Source organism: Citrus clementina, unplaced genomic scaffold (genome assembly GCF_000493195.1).
Source record: "Citrus clementina cultivar Clemenules unplaced genomic scaffold, Citrus_clementina_v1.0 scaffold_5, whole genome shotgun sequence".
Lineage (NCBI taxonomy): Eukaryota > Viridiplantae > Streptophyta > Magnoliopsida > Sapindales > Rutaceae > Citrus > Citrus x clementina.
In genome coordinates, this window is record NW_006262201.1 from 31668404 (window position 1) to 31695851 (window position 27448).

Here is a 27448-nt window from a genome sequence, read left to right on the forward strand (position 1 = left end):
TATAAAAATAAAAGATAAAAAATAGTGAGAATCCGAAAGTCGAAAGCCAATAGATTTCATAATGGGATTCATTCATTATTCCATCACGGAACCGAACACCAATAGGTTATCCCACCAGCCACCACCTCAGCTTCCACGCAAGTTTCCCTCATATTTGAATAGTTGGCCCACTCCTCAAGTCTTTGTCGACAAAAAAAGAAAAAGAAAAAGTAAACTATGAAACTCGGGTGGATCACAACTTGTATAAAGATTCCTGACAGTTGCTAATGCTGCCGACATGATCTTCCAACTTGGAACTTGTAAGATCGGTCAAGCTTTCTAGTTTCTACAGTAGCGTTTAATTAATGAATAATGATGATCAGTTTTGATTATTTGACGACGTTAGTACAATGAGAGTATTTGAGGTAATTGATCAAACAAAAAGATTGCCCATTCATGATCTAATTGCCTAAATAATAAAAATGCTTAGCCTCAGCTGACTTGTTCCAAATCACTAAACATTTGAGCAGGTATTTTCATCTTTTCGTTATCACATTCCTCTAATCAATTAGCGTTAATCAACAAAAATGATTAATAACGTAAATGGAGGAACTTGGGCTCAAATCTCTAAATTAAACTCGTGATCATTAATATAAGCAAACTACAACAAGACTATCTTGATCAACGTTTTCAACTCAACAAATATAGACTACTAGTGTTTAGTTGTTAATAAAATTAACCAAAAAAAAACACACAAATGTTGACAGCACAAGAATAATAATAATGTTTAATTATTTATTAAATTTAAACTATGTTCAAGAGAGGACCCAACTTTTATATATTTTATTTTAATGGCTTAAAGAAATTACAAAGTTGATGCCACAATTTATAGTTTTTTTTTTTTTACCTTTAAAAAATCTTTGGATTAACCGACAATCATCATCAATCCTCACCTAGGGTCGGGGGAGGATCAAGATGGTGCCTACAGTGAGCAAACATGATGGCAGATGGTGTCCAATTGACCCCCTAAACTTTTCTTTTTTCATTGATACTGTCATGAAGTTACATAATTTCTTACATAATTGTCTCCAATAAATACCAATAGGTATACGAACGCAAACATGACTCTGTTCAGTCAATTCTAAGCCTATCTTCTCTGCGATTTCTCCTTGTATATTTTTTGTTTGCGGTGTTTGGGAAACACGTGAAGAAATGACCTTCTCAAAGAGATTATTTTCCTTGACCTGCCTGCCAACTTCTTTCACCAGCGTTGTCTTTCCAATGCCACCCATCCCGTACACCCCAATCATGTTGAAGTTACGGTTGCTGAGTGCGTCTAGTATCTCCTTCAAGGTGGACTTTCTCGATTCAAAGTGCATGAAATCCAGGGTAGACTTAAGCCATGTCTCCTCTGGAATCGTACGGAAGGAAACACTGTCGAATCTCCCTTTTTCATGGAGTCCAACTATAGCATTCGCTTCTCTTTCTGCTTTCTTGCTAAGCTGGTACCGAGTCTTCAAATTAGGACACAACCCTTTCAGACACCGGTTGTTTGACTTCTCTTTGTCTTCAATAAGTGTTTCGACTTCGTTGATTGCCTCGTCCACAGTAATCAGCCACTCCTCAACGTGCTGTTGAATTCCGTCCCATTTAATTCTGGAATCATCAACCTTATATTGCACATTGTCTCTAGCATTCCTGAGCTTATCGACTTCATTATTCAGCTTCTCGAAGTTGGTCTTATAAGTGCAGCAGTAAGTAAATGGATGAATTATGGGAGCAACCAAGTACTCTGTAACTTTTGCAGCAACGGAAATAACAATATCCATTATCCCTTTCTTTTTTATTTTTTGCTCTTAGAAAACAGGGGAAAGCAAAACTAATCAAACTGAGCAGAACTAATCAATCAGTTGTGAAGAGGGAAATAAGAAGTTTGGATAAATTGTTAAAATAAAAGGTTGAATAGATTTAAGGGAGGAGGAGGGGAAAGGAGTGAAAAACCTGGAGATGAAACAAAGGGGGATCCATTTTCTGCTAAGACAAATTGAAAAGCGATTGCAATGAAAGATTTGCAAAGAAGGTGTAGGATCGAGGACAAGAACGATTCAGAAACGGGAGACAGAAAATGAAGAAGAGATTTCAGAGAACTCTGGAGATAAGGGAAATGCAGAGGCAGACAGTTGTCATCTCAAGTTTCAAAGGGTAATCTGAACTTTAGTTGTGATACAAATAAAATGAAAAAAAAAAAAGGGTTGTGTGGTCGTGTGGGTTCCTCGAAATCACTTCGGCATTTAATCGAACGGTTGGATGTACTCAGCATCTACACTTCCGCGAAGGTTCCTGGAAGTTGCAAGTGCTGAGGGCATTTTCAAACTCGGAAGGTTTCAATAATTCTTTTTCTTTGAAAGAAAGGTTTCAATAATTAGCTTTGATAATTGTGTAATATACGATAATCTAGTGATGATGATGACTTGTATATGTGATTAAAAGCTAAGCTGGTGGATTTGTAAGTAAGAACACACGGCAAAGTATTTGTGCAAGCATTTTTATCTTCTTATTGCCACATTCTTCTAATCAATTTGCTTTCACCAACAAAAATAATCAATAATTTGTAAATATTATGATAATGCATACTTAAGCTCAAATTTTGACAATACCTGAATGATAATGCATACTTATTTTTCAAGGGTAAACTCTATTCAAGAGAGGATCTCAATTTTCTATTAGTTTCTTCAAATGGGCATTTTATCCAACAGTTGATGTACTCGGAAACTTACACGAAGGTTCCAGGGAGTTGCAAGTGCCGCCGGCATTTTTCAAATAATCAAGTGATTATTGAGTAATAATTAACTTTGATTATTGAGTAATAAATATATGATAATCAAGTGACTTTAATATGTAAACAGTAGGATTTTGGGCTCAAATCGTTAAATTAAATCGTGATCATTTTATCATTAAACTCGAACTCTATCTTGATTAATGAACAAATGTTAGAAATTAGTTGTTAATAAAATATAAAAGAACGTTAAAAAACAAAAAAAAAATCAGGCTGGATTTTTCAGGAATAAATCTTCAAGAAACTAAATATGCCGAATTGAAGTTATTAAAATGAAAAGCTTATGTATTATATTCACTCCATCAAGTATGAAGCATATAATCAATTGATCTACAAGCAATAGACATAAAAAAAAATCAAATGGTAGAATAGAATACAAGCATCAGCATTAGATGACAGGAAAAGAGCTCATTAACAAATTATATGAGTGATAATACAACTGTTGATGCTGAAATCTGCTCGCCCTTTGCCTGACCAGACCTTTACACTAACGTTTATGTAGTCAATAGTGAGGATGTCAATTTCTTCTTGCTTCAACGAACGCTCTAGTCACTGAAGTTGGAATTGTCCTTCCTTCTCCCACTGAGCATGCGTTCACAAAAGTAGATCAGAGACGCCGGTGGTTTTACCGGCGTAAACCCTCCGATGCCTAAGTTAGCACAAGGTGTTTACGGGAAAACGGTGCAATTTGGATTCGATAAGTTGCTTATAATTGGCTCACAATTTGTATTAAAAATGGTCTGGTTTCAATTTGGCAAAGTTTTCCCCTCTCTCAATTTTTATGTCCCCATCTTCATTGGTTTCTTCCTCTTTTATAGCCGCTGTTCCACGTTTCCGTTCACCCTTCATCTCGCTCTTTGGGGAATGGGTATCTGCTCGGTATATGTCTCTGGTCAGTGTATTCCTCTGGCTGATATTCATCTCTGGTCGGTGTATTCCTCTGGCTGATATTCGTCTTTGGTCGGCCCATGTTGGTAGAGGGCTCATTATCAGTGTTCTGCTCGTATCATTTGGCTGAGGTGATCCATGCCGGGGTGGGGATGATGGCCTGTCTGTGCTGATGCTCTTATTTACTCAACACCAGTCCCCCAGTTTCTGGTCTTGCGAGTGAAACGAGTTGAGAGTAGAAACTGAAGTCTGCTCGTATCTTATCGATCCTGGGAACTACCCATCTGGTTCTCGTGTTATTGCGGTGGGTCTGAGGTTCCATCTCTTGTCTAAGGAGATATCGGCCTGAGTATGGGCCTTGACGAATGTATCTAGTATCTATTTGGGCTTACATCTCGTCGAGCCTTTTATAACGGTTAGTGACGTGGCGCTTTCCGACTCTTCGTATTTGAAATTCGAAACGACGGGCTATCCATCCTCGATATACGGTGAGTGAGCTGGCATCCCTATCACTCAAACGCTTTCATTTCCCCCTTTTTGTTTCAAATCCCTAAACTAAAGTCATCCTCGTTTTGCTTATTCGCTTCTCCGCCGTAAGACAACTCCTTCGAACTTTATTCACACTTTTCGCGTCTGGGATCTCCATTTGCTGGGTCTTTTCTCCGTTACAGCAACGCTTATCGGTGCCAGTCCATTCCAGGTACATCATTTAACCTCTTCTTTGGTTATTGTTGATTGGGTTTTGTATTGTGGGTTCTGTGTTTGTCCCTTTTTTGCATCCATACTTTTAGATATTTTGTGCTTTCCCTTCTTAAACTTCGGTATGTCCAACCGAAAAGGAAAAAGAATTGTAGTCAAGAGCGATGAAGAGATAGAGGATTCATATCCTCATTTGTTTGGACCCAGTGATCTTCTTCACTCCTCTCGCAATGTAGGTCCCTCATATCATAGGAATACCCCTGAATACCCTCGTCCCATGGCTATTTCACCCTCCCTTGAATTAGAGCTTGTAGGAAATAGAGGTGGATCCGCATCGGGCTCTGGTGAGAATCATGGTTCTGGTAGGATTGGGGTTCCTGAAGAAGTGGGTGACGGTGAGGGGAGTAGTTCCGAACCGAACAGACCTCCTTATAAGAGAAACCTAGGGTGGAGGCAGATTCTTACCCTATTGATTACATAGCTTGTGCCACCACCCCAACTGACCTGTTCAAACTTAGGAATCTATACAACATTCCCGAAGAGGTTCTCCTTGTAATTCCTGGGAAAAACGACGTTCCTAGTCGGCCTCCGAGGGGGTATGTGACGATGCACCTGGAGAGTTTCAAACTAGGAGCTCGGCTGCCCCTTCAGCGCTACTTTGCCCAGATACTGGGTGGTATACACCTGGCCCCAGGTCAGTTACACCCAAAAGGGTGGAGGGTTCTCTCAGCTATGTATGTGCTATGGGAGAGGTGCGGATCAGAGGAACCTTCCCTTGTTGAAGTAAAGCATCTGTACCAGCTGCGGAGTAGCCCAAAGGAAGGGGGCTGGTACTACTTTATGTCCAGCTCTGTAAAGAGGAAGCCGATCACCGGGTTTCCTTCTTCATGTAAAAATTGGAAGAACAAATTCTTCTTTGCTGGAGGAAATTAATGTCCAGCAGCTCGGTCGCTTGGTGGTGATATTCACCTTCCAACGCACTTTGTCACCCTAAGTCGTTTATTTATTGCCTATTTTCTTTCTCCAATCGTCACTTATTGGGCTCTTTAACCTTGTTTGCTATTTCAGAGTCGTGGGGTTTGATCGAGGGGCTTGAAGAGAGACATTTGCTCCAGGTAGAGACTGCTTTGGTGAACACATCTACCTGCCAAGATCTTCTGTCATTAACAAACCTGGTCGGGTCACGCTTAGTGGACGTAGCTGTCGGAATGGACAACAAGATCCTAAGTGCAATGACTAGGAAGCGTGGTCGGGCTCTAAGCAGCTCCAGTAACCCCCTTCCCCCTTCGAAGAAAATCAATGTTAGTCCATCCAAGGCTTCTGCTCCTGCTCTGCTCCTTCCTCCACTTCGGAAGAATGGAGGAGAGAAGGTGACTGACAAGTGTCCTGAGGTCAGTATTCATTCAGGAGATCGATCCTCTCCTCTTCCACTTCGGGATCAAGGTGACTATTTGACCCTATATCAAAGGGACTATGGGAAGTCCGTGGGGCCTAAAATGATTAAGGACATCGAGAGCATGAATCTTGGTGAATTGGCTGGTTCTGTCCAGCGGGTCTCCTTCAAGCTGGCTACTCTGGTGTCTTGTTATAAGAACAGGGCCATACGTCATGAGAGGAGGCTTCAGGCTGATAACCAGGATCTGAAGAAGAAAGCTGAGTCTGCCGACTGCTCGAAGGAGAAGCTGCTTGATCTGCACAAGCAAATCATGGACCTGGAGGAGAAAGTGGCCATGGCTGAGTCCACCTCCATCAAGCTTGAGAATGAGTTGGGTGATCTGAAGTCTGATCACCAGGCCACTCAGAGTGAGCGGGATACCTTGAATACGGCTCTTGAGGGCGAAATCAAATCTCTGAGTGAGCAATTGGCCGAGGTGAAAAGCAAATCTGCTGATGTGGATGATCGGCTAGATGCAAAGTATGACTCTGGGGTTGCTTTCTGCTATAAGTGCATCATGTCTGTGCTTAAGGAAGAGTATTCAGAGCTTAACATGAACAAGTTTGAGGCTGGAGTGCAAAGGTATATGGCCGAGGTCGACCAGGGGGACAAGGAGCAGGGTGACCAAGACCGGGTGGAGGCTCCCTTAGGTGGGGTGCAGGAGGAGGAAGCAGGGGATCGTGCTCCTGAAGTAGGTCAATGGTCAGTGCTTCCTCCCCCCGATGCTGCTAATCCTCTTCTTTATGAGATTGCTGATCCTTCAGTTGTTGAGGTTGCTGAACCTCCTAATCTTTAGGCTTATTTTTGTATGAATTTTCATTTTGTTTGCAAACGCTCGGATATTTATAAATTTTTGGATGCTTTCTATCGGCCTTCCTATCTGGTTTTTTGCTCATGGATTGTTTCTGCAAATTAACTTGACAATTTATTTGATTTTACCTGCTGGCTCTTTGGTGGACCGAGCAGGAATAGACGCTTACTTGCCTTAGTAGAATTTCATAAAACCGCCTGCTGGTCCTTTCAGCGACCGAGCAGGAATAAGCGCTTGCTTGCCTTAGTAGAACTTCGCAAAATTGCCTGCTGGCCTTTTGTTGACCGAGCAGGAATAGGCACTTGTTTGCCTTAGTAGAATTTTATAAAATTACCTGCTGGTCTTTCGTTGACCTAGTAGGAATAGGCACTTGTTTGCCTTAGTAGAATTTTGTAAAATTGCATGCTGGTCTTTCGTTGACTGAGCAGGAATAGGCACTTGTTTGCCTTAGTAGAATTTTGTAAAATTGCCTGCTGGTCTTTCTGACCGAGCAGGAATAGGCACTTGTTTGCCTTAGTAGAATTTTGTAAAATTGCCTGCTGGTCTTTCGTTGACCGAGCAGGAATAGACACTTGTTTGCCTTAGTAGAATTTTATAAAATTGCCTGCTGGTCTTTCGTTGACCGAGCAGGAAAAGACACTTGCTTTCCTTAAGAGAATTCAATGGGCTTGCTAGTAGGGGGATTTCATGCTGAATTCATCTTTATTGAAACTTAAATGCATTACAGAATATGCGAAATATATGCATGTGCAACAAGTCATCATGCATTTAATAGAAATAATTTATCAAAATGAAGACTTAGTAGAGCACTTTGCTTACTGGAAATACTTCTTCAAGTGCTCGGCGTTCCACGACCTCTCGTCCATCTAAGTACGCTAGCTTGTAAGCTCCTGGTCCAGTCGCTCGTATCACCATGTACCGGCCTTCCCATTTCGGGCCAAGAGCGCCATGGTTAGGATCCCTAGTGTTTTGGTTCACCTTCCTAAGTACCCAATCCCCTGCTCGGAACTGCCTCACGCGTACGTTCTTGTTGTAATAACGCATGACTCTTTGCTGACACTGGGCCACTTTCTGTGAGGCCCCTTCCCTTTTCTCCTCCAGCAGGTCCAGGCTCAAGCAGATCTGCTCGTCGTTTTGCTCCTCGTTGAAGTATTCTGTCCGATGTGTCCCCACTCCAATTTCTGCTGGGACTACCGCCTCATGACCAAAAGCCAAAGCAAACGGAGTTTCCCCTGTGGCGGTTTTGTGAGTTGTCCGGTAAGCCCACAATACCCTTGGTAGCTCGTCGACCCAAGCTCCCTTCTCCTCTCCCAGTCTGGTTTTCAGGAGTTTCTTTATTACTTTGATGGCTGCTTCCACCTGTTCGTTTGCCTGGGGGTGTGCGGGGGTACAGAACTTCAGGTCCACCCCAAAGTTTCGGCAAAATTCTCTGAAGTTGTTATTGTCAAATTGCCTCCCATTGTCTGTAATGATGGCATATGGGATCCCATATCTGCAGATGATATTCTTCCAAATAAAATCCGTTGTCTTTCTCTCCGTGATTTAGCTGAGGACTCCCACTTCTACCCACTTGGTAAAGTAGTCTATTGCCACAATTGCATGTGTCGCCGCTCCTCGGCCTTTAGGTAATGGACCAATCAGGTCAATTCCCCATTGGGCAAAAGGCCATAGGGATGTCATGGTGGTCAGCTTTTCTGGGGTTGTGCAGGAACCTCTGAGAAGCTTTGGCAGATTTTACAGTTCTTTGCCATCCTTTTCGCATCCTGGTGCATGGTTGGCTAGAAGTATCCTTACTGGAGTGCCTTGAAGGTTAAAGTTCTCACTCCCGAGTGATTGCCACATATTCCTTCATGAATCTCCCTCAGTACATAATCTGCTTCCTCGTCATCTAAACACCTCAAAAGGGGCAAGGTGAATCCTCGGCAGTAGAGCACCCTATCGAGTAGCATATACCTTGCTGCTCGGCATTTTAATTTCCTTGCTTGCCTCTTGTCCTCCGGTAAAATGCCATCACGGATGTATAAGAGAATCGGGTCCATCCAGGATTCCTCGGTGCTTATTCTCATTACCTCAACTTCCTTCCTTATACTTGGCGAGGTCCTCACCTATAGTGGAACTGACTTAGATAATTTCGGATCTACAATTGCAGCCATTCTCGCCAACATATCTGCTCGGTAATTCTCATTCCGGGATATCTGCTTTACCTCTACCTCTTGGAAAAGCCCAACCATCTGCTTTGCCTTCTTCAAATAAAGCCCCATCTTCTCTTCCCTTGCTTGGAACTGATTACTGAGCTGATTACAGACTAATTGGGAATCTGCTCGGATTTCTACCTTTTCTGCTCTTAGTGCGTGCGCAAGTCCGAGTCCAGTGATAAAGGCTTCATATTCAGCTTGGTTGTTCGTGAGCGGAAACTCGAACTTCACTGCATAAGTTACTTCGGTCCCTTTTGGGCTTCGTATTACAATTCCTGCTCCGGACCCTTGTTCACTACATGACCCATCAACCATTACTAGCCATACCCCATCCAGTTTATCCTACTCTATTGGTTGCTCTTCCCGAATTTCTTCCCCTGCTTCAGCACGGTCAACCATAAAATCGGACAGGGCTTGGGCTTTTATTGCTCCTCGAGGCCTATAGGATAGGTCAAATTCGCTCAGCTCCACGGACCATTTTACTAATCGACCTGATGCATCTGGTTTTTGGACCATTTGCCGAAAAGGCTAGTCATTCATCACAACTATTGGGTGGGCCTGAAAATATGGTCGGCGTTTGCGCGCTGCCGTTATTAGAGCTAGTGCCCATTTCTCCATCGGCGGATACCTGGTTTCTGCGTCTACTAGGGCCTTGCTTGTGTAGTATACGGGGTGTTGCTTTCCTTCTTCTTCTCTGACTAGCACCGAGCTGGTTGCCCATTTTGAGATTGCTAAGTACAAAAACAGCTGGTCACCCTCTCTCGTAGTTGATAGTAACGGGGCGCGGGCTAAGTAATCCTTCAGCTGTCCAAACGCCTCATCACATTCCGATGTCCACTCCATCTTTCTCCCTTTCATTATGGTTTGGAAGAAAGGGTGGAATTTATCTATGGCCCGCGAGATAAATTGGTTCAATGCTGCCAATTTCCCTGTAAGACTGTGCACCTCCTTAACTGTTCGTAGGGACCTCATTTCTGTCACCGCCCGTATTTTTTTCGGGTTGGCCTCGATCCCTCAGTTGCTCACCAGGAATCCCAAGAATTTGCCCGAGCTGACCCCGAATGCACATTTGTCTGGGTTCAGCTTCATTTCGTACTTCCTCAGCAACTCAAAGGTCTCTTCCAAGTGCTTCACATGATCCCTTGGTTCTTTGAACTTTGTGATCATATCATCCACATACACCTCTATAGTATGGCCGATCAATGGTTTGAAGATCTTGTTCACCAACCTTTGATAGGTAGCTCTTGTATTTTTTAGACCGAAAGGCATTACCCTGTAACAAGACAAACCCATATTAGTTATGAAGGTGGTGCTTTCCTCATCCTACTCGTCCATGGGTATCTGGTTGTATCTGAAAAAGGCATCCATGAAGCTGAGCAGACTGTGGCCCGCTGTTGAGTCCACCAATTGATCTATTTTTGGTAGGGGAAAACTGTCCTTCGGGCACACCTTATTGAGGTCCTTAAAATCCACACACATTCTCCATTTCCCGTTGGCCTTCTTTACCAGTACTACATTAGAAATCCACTCCGGGTATTTGGCCTCCCTTATAAATCCTGCTTTCAGCAGCTTTTCCACCTCGGCATTTATGGCCTCGTACCTTTCCTGGTTAAAACACCTCATTTTCTGCCTTACCGGCCTTGCTCCTTTCTTGATCGCCAATTTGTGGTATGCTGCCCTGCGATCAATTCCTGGCATGTTCTCATGAGACCAGGCAAATATGTCTGCATGAGACTGTAGACACCTCACCAGCTCGCCCTTTATTGTCTCACCCAATCTCGACCCGATCCTAACCACTCTGCTCGGGTTACTCCTACTCACAAAGACCTCCTCCAGATTCTCAACAGGTTCCTGGCGACCCTTTCTAGAATCCTCTCGGTTATCTAGAGAGGTAACTTGTAGCGTCTCCTTGGCCGCTGTAGCATAACAACTCCTTGCCATTCTCTGGTCACCTTTTACTACGCCAACAACTCCATTTACTCTATACTTCAATGCCAGATAATGCGTGGATATAACGCATTGGCTTATCCTCATGAACGGTCTCCCCAGTATCATCTGGTAAGGGCTTCTTTCTTCTACCACGACAAAGTCCAGCATCATCGTTCTTTCAAATGGCTTTGACCTCATAGTAATCGAGAGTTCGATGATCCCCATGGGAGTTAACCGTCCCCCTCCAAATCCCTTCAAGGATGTATTCGTCCGTTCCAGTTTCAAGTCTGAAATTCCCATATCATCTAAGGTCGATTTAAACAGGATGTCAACCGAGCTGCCCGTGTCTACCAGTATTCGCCGCAACTCTATACCAGCCACCCTTGCTTTAATCACCAGTGCATCCTCTCATACAATTCTTCCATGGAGATTTTTAATGGGGTGTATTGTCTATGCGCCAAGCTCTGATCAACCAGTTGGACTGCTCGGCTATCATGGATATCGCCCCGGGCTGATATCGTAGGCAACTGATTTGGTCGTCCAGCCCTGGAGTTAGTTGTGTGTAGTGCTATGGGAGCATTGTGGTAAGGGTGGGCAACCAACTGCCTAAATTCTCGTTGTCGTTCCGGGAACGGGGGGGGGGGGACGGTGGTTGAGCCCGGCTGTGTTGGAGCTGTTGTGGTCTCTGAGCTATGGGATAAGGGTGGGACCGAGTTGATATTCCGTCCATTACTGAGGATTCCCCAGCTCGCTTTTCCGATCCGCTCCCGTTCGGGGCTCTCCGTTCCTTTCGTCTCAGCTCTTCTAGCTATTCACTTTTTATCCTCGCCGATTTCTCCTCTTCGATTTCTATATCTCTCCTTGCCTGATCATACCCCGCCGAATAATTCTGCACCAAGGGACTTCTCAAGTTATACCACAGTCAGCTTATTCTCACCCCCTCTTTTAATCCCCTCAGTGCCTGCGGGTGATTAAAAGCTTCCAGATCTAGCACGGCTCGGTGATATCGTTTTATAAAATCCCGAAGGGATTCATGTTCCTCTTGTTTCATCCCCATCAGCTCCATCATGTCGTCCTCTGGGGCCACTGCTCCTCGAAACTGCTCGGCCAACTCTTGGCACATTTGCTCGTACCTTTTTATACTTCCTCGGGGCAACTTGTGGTATCATTCTCGGGCTCGTCCCTCTAGTGTCAACGGGAACACCCTACACCTCTGAGCTGGTGTCAGCCCCTGCACACCCGTCATGTCGTTGAAACGTTCAATATGCACCAGCGGGTCACTTCGCCCGGAGTATTTGAGGTCGGGGAAGCAAAAATTTCTTGGGATTACAGTACCCATGATTTCGGTTGATAACGGAGACTCTTCATCTAGCATTATCCCCCAGCTCAGGGGCTTTCTCTTGCCCTAAATCTCCTCCATCACCTGCGCCAATCTGCGCACCTCTCCCTCCAATTCTATAGCACGGTCAGGATCGCGCACAGCTATCTGATCTCGTTCCTGCTCGGCATTCTGCAACCGCTGTCTGAGCTCTCCTTCATTAACACTGGCCCCTCGGCCATCAATTTCCAGTACCTGTCCGGGGCGAGGTTGGTCCCTCCCTTTATCCACGCACTCTCCATGAACTCGACCAGTACTTCTACAGGGATGCACCCCATTAAGTTGGTCTGCCGGCAGAGGGATTTCCTCTACTTTACGCCTCCGAAGGCTGGGTTCTGCTTCAACTTCATCTCTCCCCATGGGGGTTTCACAATCCCTTCTCCGCTCATCCCTCAGCTCATATAATATGGCCGTGAGAGTATCCATTTGTTTCTCTATCCGCTCCAGTCGATCTTGCATTGTCCTCTCTCGAGCTTCATTCACAATTTTCCGGAAAGTGATTGTTTCAACAGTTTCATTGTCATCCCTCAAAGCATCCTTCCTTGACGCATCCATATCCAACCGTTCGCTGCTTCTCCGGTAACTACTAATTTGATGGTAGCTTTTTATTCAACTCCCCACAGACGGCGCCAAAATGTTGATGCTGAAATCTGCTCGCTCTTTGCCCGACCAGACCTTTACACCAACGTTTATGTAGTCAATAGTGAGGATGTCAATTTCTTCTTGCTTCAACGAACGCTCTAGTCACTAAAGTTGGAATTGTCCTTCCTTCTCCCACTGAGCCTGCGTTCACAAAAGTAGATCAGAGATGCCGGTGGTTTTACCGGAGTAAAATCTTCGATGCCTATGTTAGCACAAAGTGTTTACGGGAAAATGATGCAATTTGGATTCGATAAGTTGCTTATAATTGGCTCACAGTTTGTATTAAAAATGGTCTGATTTCAATTTGGCAGAGTTTTTCCCTCTCTCAATTTTTCTGTCCCCTTCTTCATTGGTTTCTTCCTCTTTTATAGCCGCTGTCCCACGTTTCCGTTCACCCTTCATCCCCCCCTTATCTCGGGTAGTGGCAGCCCCTCATGGGACTCCAACCGCTATATCGTGGGTAAACGTGGGACACTGTGTCTCCCTCGACGGTTCTGGGCATAGCGCAACTGTCGTGCTTTCGTGAGATCGTGTTCCCGCTCTTTGGGGAATGAGTATCTGCTCAGTATATGTCTCTACTCGGTGTATTCCTCTGGCTGATATTCGTCTTTGGTCGGTGTATTCCTCTGGCTGATATTCGTCTTTGGTCGGTGTATTCCTCTGGCTGATATTCGTCTCTGGTCGACCCATGTTGGTAGAAGGCTCATTATCAATGTTCTGCTCATATTATTTGGCTGAGGTGATCCATGCCGGGATGGGGATGATGGCCTGTCTGTGCTGGTGCTCTTATTTACTCAACACCAACTTGAATCAAACTGACGTCCCCAGTTGAGAAGAGTTAAATTAAATAATATTTTGGTGATTTCATGTGCGTAAAATTATAAATTTATAACCATCAATATATCACCAGACTTTGTAAAGTTAATGTGAAAATGCATCACAATTGTACTTATTATCTTTTTTCTGTTTTTCTTTTCCAAATAGTCTAATACCAATGGCGTGCCCTCGTGGGTCCTCAAATTATTCAAATGGGCATTTCATCGAACAGTGGATATACTCGGCATGTGCACTTAGAAGACGCGTTCAAAAGCTCTAAATCATGTTAAAGTCGACCAAAAAGACAAAACATAGAAAGCGACAATCCAACAACTAGGTAAAAATATTCGCTGTCACAAATGGTTGGGAAATTTACAGTAATAACCATTAAAATTTTGATTTTTTTCATCTTAACCTCCCAAAAATATTTCTATCAACATTAGCCATAAAACAACCTTTGAGACCAAAATACCCCTCTCCCTCATCTCTCCCCCAACATTCCCTTTCACTCATCTCTCCCAAACCGATCCAACTCCCATCATCGGCGGCAACATCAACCCTCGTCGGCGGCGGCTCCATCTCTCACCGACATCCGATCTACGATCTACAACCTTCAAGGTTAGTCATTTTTCTTATTTTCATTAATTTAAAATGAAATTTTAGAATAATAATAGTTATAGCTTGAGAATAATGGTGGTGGTGGTGGTGTTTGTGGTGGTTGGTGGTGTTTGGGAGCATTGTTTTTTGATTTTGGAGTGTTGTGGCTTAATTTTAGAGTGGCCTTTTTTTTAAAGAGTCAATTTTTTTTATGTAAATATAATGTAATAATTTTATAAATATTATAGATACATGGCGAAATCAGAATCACCAGATATCGAAGTAGGCAATATGTATTTTTGTTATGCCGATCACTTTCCTGGTCGAATTTTGAGCATGTGTAAGTTATCTTCGGTCGTAAAAGCCATCGAGGAAAAATTAACAAAGCGGCAGTTGAGTATGTTAAAAAATGATATATTTGGGCATTTCTTGGAGTGTCAAAGTTTTTCATTTAGTAGGGTAATTTTGCACAATCTTTTACTGAGGCAAGTGGCCCATGAAGAAGATAGCCGTGAGGATCAGTTATGGTTTCAAATTGGTGAGCATTTGATTCGCTTGTCAATTGTCGAATGGTGCTTGGTTACTGGACTTTCATTTGGTGTTGATACCAAACGAAAAATTGATGAAATGGAGGAGAGGCTACGAAATACGTATTTTGGTGGTGTGCATCGTAAGATTAATGTGAACGAATTCGATGCAGTATTTAAGGAGTTGAAATTCGAGGAAATGGACGATATGGACGCATTAAAGATTGCGTTGTTTTATTTTGCGGACATAGTACTAAATGCAAGAAACAATCACTGTCAAATCAATTTCGATTGGCTTGACGAAGTTGATGATATAGAGTACTTCCGAAAGTGTCCATGGGGTCTATTGTCGTGGAAAATGATTTACGAGAGTCTTGACAATGCACTGTTCGAGAAAGACGAGAAATTTAAGAGGACTCGGTTGAAAAATCCAGATCATAACATTGAAAAATACAATCTTTACGGCTTTACGTCCGGGGTTCAGGTGCGTTTTTTTTGTTTATTAATAAGTTTTATAATATTAAATATTTGATAGTTGTTTTATTACATTTTTCACTTTGGTTGTTGTAGGCTTGGATTTACGAAGCAATCGGAGGGTTGCCATCAACATGGGTCGTCAAAACGAAGAAGAAGATTCCCCGCATTCTGCAATGGAAGCCCATAGCGTCTTCGAGAATCAACTTTGCGGAGGTTTATTCGTTCTTCAACGACGAATCTCGTCTTGTAAGTAATATGTATTACTTATTTTTTTAACTTTACTAAATTTAAGTTATGTATACTTACTTAAAATTTTCAATTGAATTTATGGCAGGGGGACGTTTTACAAACTCTTGAGCCAAATTCAAAGAAGAGTAGCAGAAAATATTGGCTCTCTGTGAAGGATTACTTGCCAAGCATTCCAGACTGGGTTCATAAGGTCGGTATACTCTAAGTACTAAAAATTTTTTAATCGAAATTTTTGACTTTTCATTTACTAATTTTAAATGATACTTTATACATCACCAACCCTCAATCAACGCGATGCCGTCGGTTACAAGGCAATCAAACGAGCAATCCGATCATGACGACATACCAAACCCAATATCAGAGCAGCGTCATGACACTTTTGAGGATGAGGTGGCTATTGATGACCACCAGGAGCAAACAGACAACTCTGATGATGCACGTGATTCTGAGGTTATAAATAATATACGATATTTTTCCTTTATAAATCATTATTTTTTTACTGTTAGTCTAAAGTTTTATTTTTTTGTTTTGTAATAGTCGAGGACAAAGCTGTTTAATGATTACATACGACGACGGCTGGATAAGATTGATCGTAACGTGTATGAAATGAAGTCAGAATTAAAAGATTTTAAAGAAACCGTTGTTGGCTTCATCGACACATTTTCTAAACGTTCAAATAAGGATTCTCCCAGTGCACACTCGTATGCGGTGAGCAAATTTAAATTTAATAATTATGTTCGTTTAACTTTTGATTTGATAGTTTTTTAATATGTTCTTCTTGGCGACTGGACAGGCCCCGGATGACTATGGAGTGTATACTGACGTGGGCAATCAAAATTTGTCTACGCCCACGTCATTGTATAGTTTCTAAGGCGATGTTAGTGGGGAGTGTTAGCCTAAAGGGCTATACATAATATAATTTTGATGATAACAAACATATGTATTGAGTGATTTAATAAATATTGTATTTCACATTTTCACTAGTTTTTGAAGGATAATATTTATGCAAGTGAATCAAGTGAAATCAAGACTCAAGACACTCAACGGACAACGGCGAAATCAAGAATAAAGTTTAGAGCTCAACGGACAATTTATTGCGACAAATTCTTGTAAAGCCGGTATGATTTAATTGATGCATGATTTAGCATTTGAGAAGCTCAATAGATTAATTTAATACTTTTCATAAACTAAAATTTTTTATTTTTATAAAGTAAAGTATTTTGTGGATTTAAGTAATTTGGACTTAAATGCTAAGATTTGTAATCTTTGAGTTTATTAAATATTTTTTTGAAATTCAAATTTGGACTTATTTGCAAAGGTTTGAAACATTTTGGGTCATACCATAATTTATGAAACTTTGAGGACCCCAATGTAATTTAGACACTTGAAATCAACAGTTGGACAGTGAGGAAGCGGCTAACCGCCTGAGGGCTAGCGGCTAGCCGCCTGAGGAAATTCTCATATTTTCAATTTTTGGATTAAAGTGAAAGATTTTGAGAACTTTAAAAAATATGAGTATTATGTTATATTTGTAAAGGACCTCTTTGAAAAATAATAAAATCTTTGGGGCCATATCATGATTTTAGAAAGTTTAGAAAAGACAACTATTTTTACGAAGTTCTGAAATTGGACTTATTTGTAAAGTTTTCTAATGTTTTGGGTCATAGTATAATTATATAAAGTTTTGGGTCAAAGTGTAATTTCAGTGAACAATATTACTGTAGCAAAATTCAAAAATAACGGTAATATCACTGTTTCTGAGCGGCTAGCCGCTTGGGCGCTGGAATTTGCCTATAACGACTAGTTTTCGGGCTTTCACTATAAAAACTCAACTCCAACTTCATTTTAAAGATAAACACAAGCAACTATAAGATCATATAACATATATTGAGCTTCCATTTCGTAAATCATCATTTGTTGAATCATCATTGAGATATAATTTGTTATTCACTCTTAAAGAGAGTTTTATTGTTGTGAATTTCATTTCTCATAAATTTGTGAGTGTATAAGTGTGGGAAACACTTGGGGTGAAGAGATTGAGGATATAATCTCTTGTTGTAAAGGTTCATTGACACCTTGGAAGTCAATTGTAAACATTTGAAGCCTTGGGAGGCTTGGATAGTGAAATCCTCAAGCCGGGTGTTCTTGGAGGTGTGGACGTAGGCGGGGATAGCCGAACCACGTAAAAATCCTTGTGTTCGTTTTCTCTTCCCTTACTCTTTTAAATTGTGCTTGATTGAATTTATTGTTTTGATTTGATGAAGGCAATAGATTAAATTGTTGTGCGAATTGTATTGAATAGATTTTAAAATCCCAATTCACCCCCCCTCTTGGGTTGCATAACTTGCATTTCAGGGAGAGCGTGCAGGTGTTCACTGAGGTGCCTCCAAGCGTTAGTAAGTTCGGCCGCGCGTACATACCGTCGTATGTTTATAACAGTCCTTACATGATTCCTCCAGTCAGGCGAGGACAGAACGTCCGGCCTTTACCTCGACCCCAAATCATGGAGCATGCGATTGACATGAGTACGAGTGTGGATGTAAATCCACTGAGAGGATTAGAGGACTCTAGTCTGTTTGCTGAGTTTGATCGATGGTTCACTGGTGATATCAGAGTCCGCCGGAGAGTCCAGCACCCGCGGTCATTCTTTCAAATAATTTTGGGTACAGCTTCGATGGGATGGCTAGGCGATGAGGTATTTATATTTTTGAAGTTTTTTGAGTGTTGTGGATTTGTGTATAAAATTTTTCTTTTAAATCGTAATATATCTGTTTCTCTACAGCATATTCACGAGTATCTCCGCTTGATTAGCGAGAAACAACGGCAGTATCCGAATGCCTTACTCCAACGTGTCACACATACTGACACATTTGTTTGGGTAACGTGCCGACAAAACTTATAAATACTATTTATTTATTTTTTAATTATTGCCTTAAAGTTTTGTTAATTTATGCATTTCTTGGTTATCTATGTACTAGGTGTTCTTGAATCAGTTATGGAATAACGGGGATTGTGCGGTCGATTCATTGGTATTCGACGACCGCTTGAATAGTTATCTTTGTGGGCGACAACACACAATGTCCAAATCAATGACGGATGTCGATATGGTATGTATTTTATTGCATTTCACATACTCCATATTGAAAATATTCGAGTTGTCGCTTTTTCTTTGTTGTATTTCAATTTCATATATAACGAACATGTTTTTCAATTTTTATATACAGTTACTCATCCCTGTTAAGTTGGACGGCGCGCATTAGGTACTAGCACGAGTTGACTTTCGGAAAATAAAGTCTGGATTTATGACTCATTACTCACATTTCGCGACGACAAAAGGTACAAGTTGAAATTCAAGCCACTTGAAGTTATATTCCCTCGATGGTTGGAATATGTTGGCTTCTACAACATCCGACCTGAGTTGAGGAGTGCAGACCCCTGGAAAGTTATCGCAGTTAAGAGCGCGCCACAACAAGAGCCTGGAACTGGCGATTGCGGTGTTTTTGTATTGATGGTTACGATGTATTTAATGTTCGGGCTTAGATTGGAGTTTAACGCTAGTCATGTCGAGTACTTTAGAAAGAAGATTGCGGTTGACATATTTAATGACGATATTGTATTGTAAACCTATGTAGTAATTTCAATGTTGAAATTTGAATTTTTATTTTAATTTGCGCACTTAAGTTTATATAATGCTCAAATTTTAATATTTAAAATAAAATAAAGTTTTATAACATATAAGTGTACAATACACAAAAAACAATAACAATTTTAACCAACGAAATACAAAAAATAATAACAGTTTTAACCAACAAAACACAAAAAACAATAACAGTTTTAACTAACGAATAACACACAAAATACAATTAACTTCGAGTCGACGCAATGGGATTCTTACATCGCTTACGATTATGGCCCAGTTCATGACACCGCCCGTATCTTACAGTCTGCCGGTTAACGTCCTCACCAGCCGAGGGTATTCTGAACTCTTTACGACGGCCAGGTGGTAGTGTCTCAACTGGTGGGTATACTTGCATCTCCTGAATTTCATCTAGAATTTCCCAATCAGCCACATCACCAACTGGTTCCACTGGTTGTACATAAGCCATCGCCACAAATTCTGTAGTGTAAAAGTCCGAGCAAAGGTTAATAAAATCCACCCGGTGTGTTAGACATGTCGCAATTGCATGAGCACACACAAGCTGATCAAGCTGAAACACTCTGCAAGAGCAAGTTCTCTTTTGCAAGTCAACCAAACCTTCCTTAAGCCCACCGCCTATAACTTGAAATCGATGCGGAGACACCGGCCGAACTATCATTCTTTCAGCTATAGTTCTCATCTCAGTGACAATTTCATCCGCCCATGTTGTTAGCTGAGTAGTCATTGATTCAACCACAATTTTTCTATCATAAAACCATTACTATAATGTTTTCCTAAAGTGATCAACAAGATGAGTAACAGGAAATTTTCGAGGTTCCCTCATGAAAGCATTAACACTCTCCGCGATGTTGGTGGTAAGTATGCTGTACCTCCTACCTTCAAACTGAGACCTTGCCCAATTACACGTACCGACATTATTTTTTACGTAATCAGCCGCACCCGAGTGGATCATCCACAACCCTTCAAGTTGTCTCTTAAATTCCTCGTGGCCATATGCTTTTGCTGCATTAATAAAGGCAGGCTCAAATTCATCCCAAAGAGCTTTGGACATTCTAAATTGTGACTTAATGTTACCTTTGACATGGTAAAAACAAACGCCATGAGTTGCATTGTGAAATACTTTAAGAACGGCTCTCCTTATGGCAGTGCATCGATCAGAGATAATTACCAACTCAGGTCTATCGCCAATCACTCCGTGTAACTTCATCATAAACCATTCACAAGCATCATTATTTTCTGAATCCATGATCCCAATAGCTAACGGATACAATTGATTGTTACCATCAAGACATGTTGCCACGAACATGCTTCCACGATATAGTCCCTTCAGATGAGTACCATCTACAGCAATGACAGGCTGAATGTACTGCATAAACCCATTGATGGAAGATCAGAGTGCAACAAAATAGTACAAGAAATTACCATCTCCATTCTGCTCGAGGTGAGTGACTATACCCTCATTCGCTGTAGTTAGTACGTGAGAGTATTTAGGGAGTGTCGAGTGTTAGAAAATGCATATTTATAAAGGAGAAAACCGTCATTTGACATTTCAAGTCTTACTAACAACCCTTACTTTTATGTATTTAACCTTCTTGTGATTTAATTACATGTGTTTTATTTTAATTAAGTATTTTATGTATTTTAGGTGCATTATAGTCATTTCACAATAAAGGAGAGATCAGACGGCAAAACGGACATCACTTTTGAACTCAGGACGGTCGAAAACCTTAGGAGGAGCATAAAAGGAAAAATCACACTATTCACATGTACGGTACTATTCACGTGTACGGTACTGTCTACGTACTGTTCACGACACTGTTCACATAGACGGATCGATGATGTGGCATTGACCGATGATGTGGCATTGACTGATGAGGTGTCACGATCCTGTTGGGCTAAAATTCTTATGTACTGTTGATGATGACGTGGCAGCATATCAGTGGACGAAAAATCTCTCGTACGGTACATGCATCACACAGGATTATTTTCAACCAAACCGTGTTACTGTTCATCCGGGTCAAACCGTGTTACTGTTCATCCCCGTGGTCAAACCACATACTGTTGACTGATGACGTGGCGCAATCCTGAGCGTCCAAACTGTTTTTAATCCGATTGCCATGATTTACTCCATGTATCTATAAAAAGGGGGCCTCTCCCCCCTAATTGGATAGCTCTAAATCCATTTTTGGGATCCATTTTCTGTAATTCCTTCTCCATCTTGTATTTTCTTCATATTTTAATAAATTCCCATTTTGCCCCTAGTTCAATTATGAGTGGCTAATTTCCTTTCAAGCTTGGGTTGAAGGTGAAGTCTCAACATGTATCATGGGCTTAATTTGGTAAATTTATTTTCTCTTCCCCTCTAGATTTTGTGTATGTTTTGACTTCTCGTCGACAAATAATACTAATCTTGTCTAGTACCGCCTTGGTTTCACCGGCCCTCTAGTACAAGGTTATTATTATTTGGCACGATAAGCCCTTAGCACCATATTGATTAGAGCGTGGTTCATGAGGTGTGGATTCCCCCCTCATGATTTAATTAGCATTAATAAGGATTATTTAGCCCATGATGCATGTTGATACGGATCCAGATACCCAAGTACGTCATTTCAATATAATTCTCTTCAATTTATTCTCGTCATTTCAATACCAATTTTAGAATTTATTCTCGCCATTTTAATTTAAGTTTTAGCATATTCCAAATTATTTCCACAACAAATCCAATCACCCATTTACAAAATTAATTCTACACAATTAAAATCCACCTCCTCGTGGGATCGACACTCGTCACCATTGATCTATACTACAATAGATTCGTGCGCTTGCGAGTACATTAAAATTTGCACAACAAGTTTTTGGCGCCGTTGCCGGGGAGGTAAGTTATTTTAATTTGTAGAATTAATTTTTGTCAATAATTTCTTTTATTTGTTTTCTTGTATTTTTTTTCTTATTAAAAGAAAAAAAAAGGTGAATCTACATTTAAAGGTTAGTATTTCTTTTCTTTTTCTCTTCTTTAAAATTTTGTAATTTAATTTTCAATTTATTTTTTTTTCTTTGTAATTTTTGTTTATTTTATTAATTTAATTTTTAGTTAATTTATTTCACGTATTTGTTTTTGTGTATTTTTATAGAAAGGTTGTAATAGCGCAATAAGGTTAGTATCATAATTTCTCCCTCTTCTTTATTTTTATTTGATTTGTTCCCATTTATTTTTGTGTTTCTTGCATGCATGGTCGTAGGTCATTATTTCCTAATCTTGAACCTATAGACCTTGAATTAGAAAAAACACTTCGCACACACAAACACGTTAAAAATAAAATGGATTTACAAGCACCACAGGAGAGGCCATTTAAGGATTATTTCAGTCCTTTAGCAAATTTGAGCACATCATGCATAAGATACCCAAATGTAGCTGCTAGGAGTTTTGAACTAAAACCTAGTGTGCTAAATTGTCTCCCCACATTTTATGGCCTAGAAAATGAGGACCCATATAATCATTTGAATGATTTTCATGCTATTTGTCAAACATTTAAATATGAGAATTTTTCAGATGATGATGTTAAACTTAGATTATTCCCATTTTCTTTAAAGGATAGAGCTCGTTCATGGCTTAATACATTGCCTGCCAATAGCATTGCATCATGGGAACAAATGGTAACGAAATTTTTGAATAAATATTTCTCAGTGCATAAAACCAATGCTATTCGCAGGGAAATCTCAGAGTTTACCCAGAGAGATGATGAGCAGTTTTTCGAAACATGGGAGCGATTCAATGGGCTACTCTTGAAGTGTCCACATCATGGGTACGAGAAATGGCACTAATGCCAATATTTTTTGGAGGGATTATTACCGAATGTGCAAGAATGGCTAATGGCAACAAGTGGAGGAGAGCTAATGTCAAAAAGTGCATCAGAGATTTGGGAATTCTTCCAGAGACAAGCGGATAATTCCCAACAACGGAGTCGATCACTCAGGAATACTAGAAGGATTAAAGGAGTGAATGAGGTCCACATTGGCGAGTCAAGTTCAGAAATTAAAGAAGTCAAAGCGATAATTGAAGGTCTCTCTCGACAAATAGCATCGTTATCGACTGCTAAATCAACAGAGCCACATGACCATGACTCATACTCAGATCAAGCCAATGCCATTGGTATAATGAGAAAACCATCGAATTACAACCCATACTCCAACACATATAACCCTGGATGGAGAGACCACCCCAATTTTTCATGGTCTCAAGGATTCCAACAGAATGGACCAGCGGCTCCAGCTCTACCAATTCCTCAAAATCCTCAAGCCTCTCAGCCCCCATTTAGACCATACAATCAGAACCAGAACTACACTCAGCCCAGACCATGGGAGGATTCATTCCAGAATCTTAAGAATCTTAAGAATCTTACTCACTCCACGATTGAGCAACATAACCGCACCATTGATGGACTACGAAATGAGTTGAGAGCAGGCTTCAACTCACAAGCTCAATCAGTTTCAAGCCTCAAGAAGATGGTGGGACAACTTGCTTCTTTAGTTCAGACCTTGGCAATGACCGTTGAGAAAGGTAAATTTCCAAGTCAACCAGTGCCTAACCCTAAAGGAGTACATGAAGCAAGTACCAGTTCACCACAACAGCATGGAGAGGTCAAAGCAGTCATGACCTTGCGAAAAGGAAAAGAAGTCGACAACAAAGTGGAGATGCCGGTGACAAAAGAAAATCAAATTGTACCTTTGAATGTTGAGGACTCACCACCGGAGGAAAAAAAAGAAACCAACCCACGAGAATATGTTCCTAAAGCTCCATTTCCTCAGAGGTTAGCGAAAGGAAAGAAGGGAAAATCCACAGGTGAGATTCTTGAAATCTTCAAACAGGTAAGTGTTAACATCCCTTTACTTGATGCGATTAAACAAGTTCCATCTTATGCCAAGTTTCTTAAAGACCTCTGTACTAAAAAGAGAAATATGCATGTTCAAAAGAAGGCATTTTTAACAGAAAACGTTAGTTCTATACTCCAACATAAAATTCCTCTAAAATGCAAAAACCCAGGATCCCCCACTATCTCATGTAGCATAGGGAACCACACAATTGAGAATGCTTTGTTGGATTTAGGAGCTAGTGTAAATTTGTTGCCTTACTCTGTTTTCGTGAAACTTGGACTTGGAGAATTACACCCAACTCCAGTGGTGTTACAACTCGCAGATCGGTCCACGAAAATACCTCGTGGTATTGTGGAGGACGTGCTTATCCAGGTAGACAAGTTTTATTTTCCTGTTGATTTCATTGTAATTGACATTCAACCTATACAGGATTCAAGGAAGCACATCCCTATTATCCTAGGCCGACATTTCTTGGCAACTACGGATGCTCACATTCAATGCAGGACTGGAAATATGCAGTTGTCCTTCGGCAATATGACTATGGAGCTGAACATCTTCAACATTGCCAAACAACCTCATAATGCAGATGATGGAATTGTTGATGTGGATTTAATAGAAGCATTAGTTGATGACTCTTTTATTTCACACCTTAGTGATGATCCTTTACAAACATGTTTAACTCACTTTGGTTTGGATTTTGATATTGACAGATCAGTTGATGAGGTCAACGCCCTGCTTGACTCAGCACCATCCATGGACACTAATAAATGGAAGTCACGAGTTGAACAACTAGCACCATCAGAGAAGAAACTCATCCCATCATCAGAATCACCACCGAAACTCGAGCTCAAACCATTGCCCAACACATTGGAATATGCATTTTTAGGGGAAGAAAGTTCTCTGCCGGTAATCATCTCATCATCCCTCAATGACAAACAAAAAGGTAAGTTGTTGGATGTTTTAAAAGAGCACAAAGGAGCATTAGGATGGACCATAGTGGACATAAGAGGTATAAACCCAGTAGACTGCATGCATTACATTCACCTCGATGAAAATGCTAAATCTACTAGGGAAATGCAACGTCGGTTAAATCCTAATATGAAAGAAGTTGTTAGAACTGAAGTCCTTAAGCTATTAGACACAGGTATCATTTACCCAATTTATGATAGTTCATGGGTCAGTCCTGTACAAGTTGTCCCCAAAAAGTCAGGAGTCACAGTAGTTACCAATGCTGATAATGAATTGATACCAACTAGAGTAACTACAAGATGGCGTGTATGCATTGATTATAGAAAGTTGAATTCTGTCACACATAAATACCATTTTCCTTTACCATTTATCGATCAAATGCTTGATAGATTAGCAGGTCATGAATTTTATTACTTTTTAGATGGCTACTCAGGATATAATCAGATTCTCATAGCACCAAAAGATCAGGAGAAAACTACTTTCACTTGCCCTTTTGGCCCATTTGCATATACGAGGATGCCATTTGGATTATGTAATGCACCTGCTACATTTCAACGATGCATGTTAAGCATTTTTTCTGATATGGTTGAACGATTCCTTGAAGTCTTTATGGATGACTTTTCTATCTTTGGTGATTCGTTTGATCAATGTTTACATCATCTAACACTAGTTCTGCAGAGATGTATTGAGAAGAACTTGATCTTAAATTGGGAGAAGTGCCATTTTATGGTAAAACAAGGTATTGTTCTCGGTCACATCATTTCGAGCAAAGGTATTGAGGTTGACAAAGCCAAGGTGGATCTCATTTCTAATCTTCCTCCACCTAAAACAGTCATAGAAGTAAGATCTTTCCTTGGGCATGCTGGTTTTTATAGACGTTTCATTAAAGATTTTAGCAAAGTTTCTCGACCCTTATGCAATCTACTTGCTAAGGATGTACCTTTTGTCTTTGATGATTCATGTCTTGTGGCATTTGGAAAATTAAAGCAGTTGTTGACATCATCACCCATCATTCAGCCCCCAAACTGGAGCTTACCATTTGAGCTCATGTGTGATGCATCTGATTATGCAGCAGGAGCAGTGTTAGGACAAAGAGTTGATCGAATTCCCCATGTTATTTACTATGCTAGTATGACATTGAATGATGCACAGTTGAACTATTCAACTACTGAAAAAGAAATGCTAGCAGTAGTGTTTGCATTAGAGAAATTTCGATCTTATCTCATTGGTTGTAAAATAATTATATTCACAGATCATGCTGCTCTTAAATATCTTCTCACAAAGAAATATGCAAAAGCTAGACTAATTCGTTGGGTGTTACTTTTACAGGAGTTTGACTTGGAATTCAAAGATAAGAAAGGCACAGAGAATGTTGTGGCGGACCACCTCTCTCGTCTCCATTTTGACACAATTACAGAATCATTACCATTGAATGAGTCATTTCCAGATGAACAATTAATGAATGTGGAAGTATTACCTTGGTATGCTGATATAGTTAATTATCTTGTTACAGGTCAACTTCCAGAGCATTGGACCAAGCAAGATAAGGCTAAATTCTTTGCAGAAATAAAGAATTTCTTTTGGGATGACCCGTATTTGTTCAAGTGTTGTGCAGACCAAATTGTTAGACGATGTGTCCCAGAAAGTGAAATTCAGAATATCCTTTCATTTTGCCATGAACAAGCTTGTGGAGGCCATTTTAGTGCTAAGAAAACAGCAACTAAAGTTTTACAATGTGGTTTTTATTGGCCAACTATATTTCGAGACGCTTACACTTTCTGTTCTTCATGTGATAGGTGTCAACGAATGGGGAGCATTACGCGAAGGAACATGATGCCACTAAATCCAATTCTAGTGGTTGAGATTTTTGACGTATGGGGTATCGACTTCATGGGACCCTTTCCCCCTTCTTTTGGCCACCAATACATATTGGTTGCTGTTGACTACGTATTGAAATGGGTATAAGCAATTTCATGCAGAACCAATGATCACAAAGTGGTGATAGGATTTTTGAAAAGCAACATTGTTTCACGCTTTGGATTCCCTCGAGCAATAATCAGTGATGGTGGTGCCCACTTTTGTAACAAAGCATTCAAAGCTTTTTTGACTCAATCACTCACAAAGTGGCGACTCCGTATCATCCGCAAACCAGTGGCCAAGTTGAGATCTCCAATCGAGAAATAAAGCACATATTAGAAAAAACAGTGAGGCCAGACAGAAAAGATTGGTCATTAAGACTTGATGATGCATTATGGGCATATAGAACGGCTTTCAAGACCCCGATTGGGATGTCACCCTACAGGCTAGCGTATGGAAAAGCTTGCCACCTACCTGTGGAACTCGAGCATCGTGCGTATTGGGCCATCAAGAAATTCAACTTTGACATGCAGCAAGCCAGCTCAGAAAGAAGATTACAACTGACAGAACTTGAAGAAATTCGCAATGACGCATACGAAAATGCCAAGATTTACAAGCAACGGATGAAAGTCTT

At 40.8% G+C, this 27448-nt stretch overlaps 2 protein-coding genes, 1 non-coding gene and 1 pseudogene across 3 annotated transcripts; 1 reads left to right on the top strand and 3 right to left on the bottom strand.

The window, feature by feature from the left end:
- Positions 1-932: 932 nt before the first annotated feature.
- On the bottom strand, positions 933-2198 carry LOC18042863 (disease resistance protein SUMM2). The gene has a single exon (XM_006433103.2). The coding sequence runs from the start codon at positions 1806-1808 to the stop codon at positions 933-935; it is 876 nt and encodes a 291-aa protein (XP_006433166.1). The 5' UTR covers positions 1809-2198.
- Positions 2199-4526: 2328 nt separating this feature from the next.
- LOC112098157 lies at positions 4527-6633 on the top strand (annotated as a pseudogene).
- A 12688-nt stretch (positions 6634-19321) lies between these two features.
- LOC112098158 lies at positions 19322-19840 on the bottom strand. The gene has a single exon (XM_024183789.1). It carries the CDS (start codon positions 19838-19840, stop codon positions 19322-19324), a length of 519 nt encoding a protein of 172 aa, XP_024039557.1.
- Positions 19841-22818: 2978 nt separating this feature from the next.
- LOC112098593 lies at positions 22819-22922 on the bottom strand. The gene has a single exon (XR_002905703.1). It is a non-coding gene; the product is annotated as a small nucleolar RNA R71 (small nucleolar RNA).
- Positions 22923-27448: the final 4526 nt, after the last annotated feature.